The sequence below is a fragment of the Myotis myotis genome, unplaced genomic scaffold (genome assembly GCF_014108235.1).
Source record: "Myotis myotis isolate mMyoMyo1 unplaced genomic scaffold, mMyoMyo1.p scaffold_m19_p_6, whole genome shotgun sequence".
Lineage (NCBI taxonomy): Eukaryota > Metazoa > Chordata > Mammalia > Chiroptera > Vespertilionidae > Myotis > Myotis myotis.
Genome location: NW_023416368.1, coordinates 60,436,998 through 60,439,071, shown reverse-complemented (window position 1 = coordinate 60,439,071; position 2,074 = coordinate 60,436,998). Strand labels below are relative to the sequence as shown.

Below are 2,074 nucleotides of genomic sequence, written 5' to 3'. Positions count from 1 at the left end.
GTTCATGTTGGTTACTGGGTGCTATTGGTGGGAGCCAGCTGACACTCATGGAAACTTGCCTGATTGAAACTCCGCCCCCCCTGCACCCATGGATGGGGCACCTGGACTTTCTCATCACTTTCCCAGGTGTAAGGTCAGGAAGGAGAGAAGGGTGCATCCTAAAAGCTTTCAACATTCAAACATCAAAACTGGAATCAGGATCTTTTAATAACACGGGAGGAAATAAGCACATACAAAATTTCATCCAAATTGTCATCACTAGACTCTGATGATACTGATTGTAAGAGATTCTGAAGAAGATGCAATGGAGAAATAAGGAATAAGTTTTTCTGTAAATTTATCAGTGATTCCATACATATATGACCAGTTATTCAAATTATAAAATGAAATCTCTCCCAACTCATAGTCCAGAAAAACGCCAATCTTCCGTTGTCCTGTAGGGACAACGCCACATGTCCGAGTCAAGAGCTGATATTGCCAGTATCCATTGTTTGCTGATGATGATATGGGAGTATTTATGACGAAGGATTCTTTACACACACCTAAGAAATATTCACCTGCACCTATTACTTTTACTGCCCAAAAATGCCTGCCAGCATCAATTTCCTCAGAACTCAGGACAGCTGGGGAAGAAATAAGTGCCTGGGGATTAGGAAGACCATCTGGTCTCCTATAGGACACACTTTTTCTATCACTTGACATAATGAGGTCTGGATGGGCAGTTTCAGGATCCAGTGTCAACTCTACCTGAAAGGTGCCCATCATTTTATGCAGGCCAAAGTAATGTGGCGGGAGAGTGAAAATCTCCTTCTGTAATTCACATGAAAACACTGCTGGGGTCTCTCGGTTTCCATACCTGTTGTGGATCCTTTCAATACCTGTGAGTAAATCCTCATCTGTCTGCAAACACTTGTCTTTTGTTTTACTTAACAGACTGCTTAGCCTGAACCTATGGTATAAAATTTGCCTTCCATTTTTAGTTAGTTTTTCTTCAACATCATTCTCTTCCATAAGTAGATCTTTATCAATTTCATTGCGCTCTTCTTCTAAGAAACTCTTAATTTCTTTACATTCATAGTCCAATTCCTCCCTCTGTTTTTCCATCTTTCTCTTTACTTCCCAAGTATTTTCATCTTGTTTTCTATATACAGTTTCAGCATTTTCAAGGTTATTAGTGAGGGTCCCAATGTGCCTTTTGAGGATCTTCCTGTGACTGGCTGCAGCTTCCTCAATGGGGATCAGGGGCTGATCCGGGGGGTCTAAGGAGCCCTTGCACTGGGGACACAGCAGCTCCAGGCTTGTCTCACAGAACAGGGTCAGAACCTCATTGTGCTTCGCGCACAGGGGCATTTCTTCGTGCATTTTCCTCTGGCTCCCTGAGGTGGGGATCTGCTTAGCAATCTCAGTCATGTGGCATAACTGGGTGTTCCTCTCCAAGCTCCTGTCAGGGCAGTGGTGGAGGCAGACAGGACAGGGAAAGGTGCCCTGTAGACCTTCCCAGCGCTGGTGGATGCAGGAGGAACAGAAGTTGTGCCCACAGGCAATGGTCACTGGGTCTCTCAGGTAATCCAGGCAGATGGGACAGCTGACCTCTGCTTGGAGCTTGGCCAGGGAAGCTGCAAAGGCCATGGTGCAGTGAAGGTGACTATCAGAAGAGACTCCCTTCAGTCAGTGTGATCCTCCAGGAGGGAGGAAAAGTGAGAAGCTGAGGTCTGTTCAGGCCTCCCTCTCTGTGGAAGTCAGTAGGAGCTTCCCAGAAGAGTTCCAGTGGGCAGCTGATGCCCAGTCTTCTGTCACCTACTCCTGTAGTTAATGTCAGGTTCCCCAAGTGAAGATCAGCTGTGGACTCTGGTCAAAATCCAAGCACCCCCCAAGTCATAAGTGGTTTCTGTGGACCAAAACATGTAAAAGTGCAATCAGCATTCATCCTTCCCTCGCTATATGAACAGTATGTCAGGTAGACCAATTCATTTATCATGACAATATTTAAGGAGGAGTTAGAAGTAAAGTCTATCTATTTTGCAACTTAAAAGGAATTAGTCAATCTAGTCCAAAGCTCTATCCACTGGGCCAA

The 2,074-nt window shown here is 45.0% G+C and overlaps 1 protein-coding gene across 1 annotated transcript; it reads right to left on the bottom strand.

Moving 5' to 3' along the window:
- Window positions 1-258: 258 nt before the first annotated feature.
- Window positions 259-1,629, bottom strand: LOC118658135 (tripartite motif-containing protein 60-like). The gene has a single exon (XM_036313180.1). It carries the CDS (start codon window positions 1,627-1,629, stop codon window positions 259-261), a length of 1,371 nt encoding a protein of 456 aa, XP_036169073.1.
- Between the last annotated feature and the right edge of the window lie 445 nt (window positions 1,630-2,074).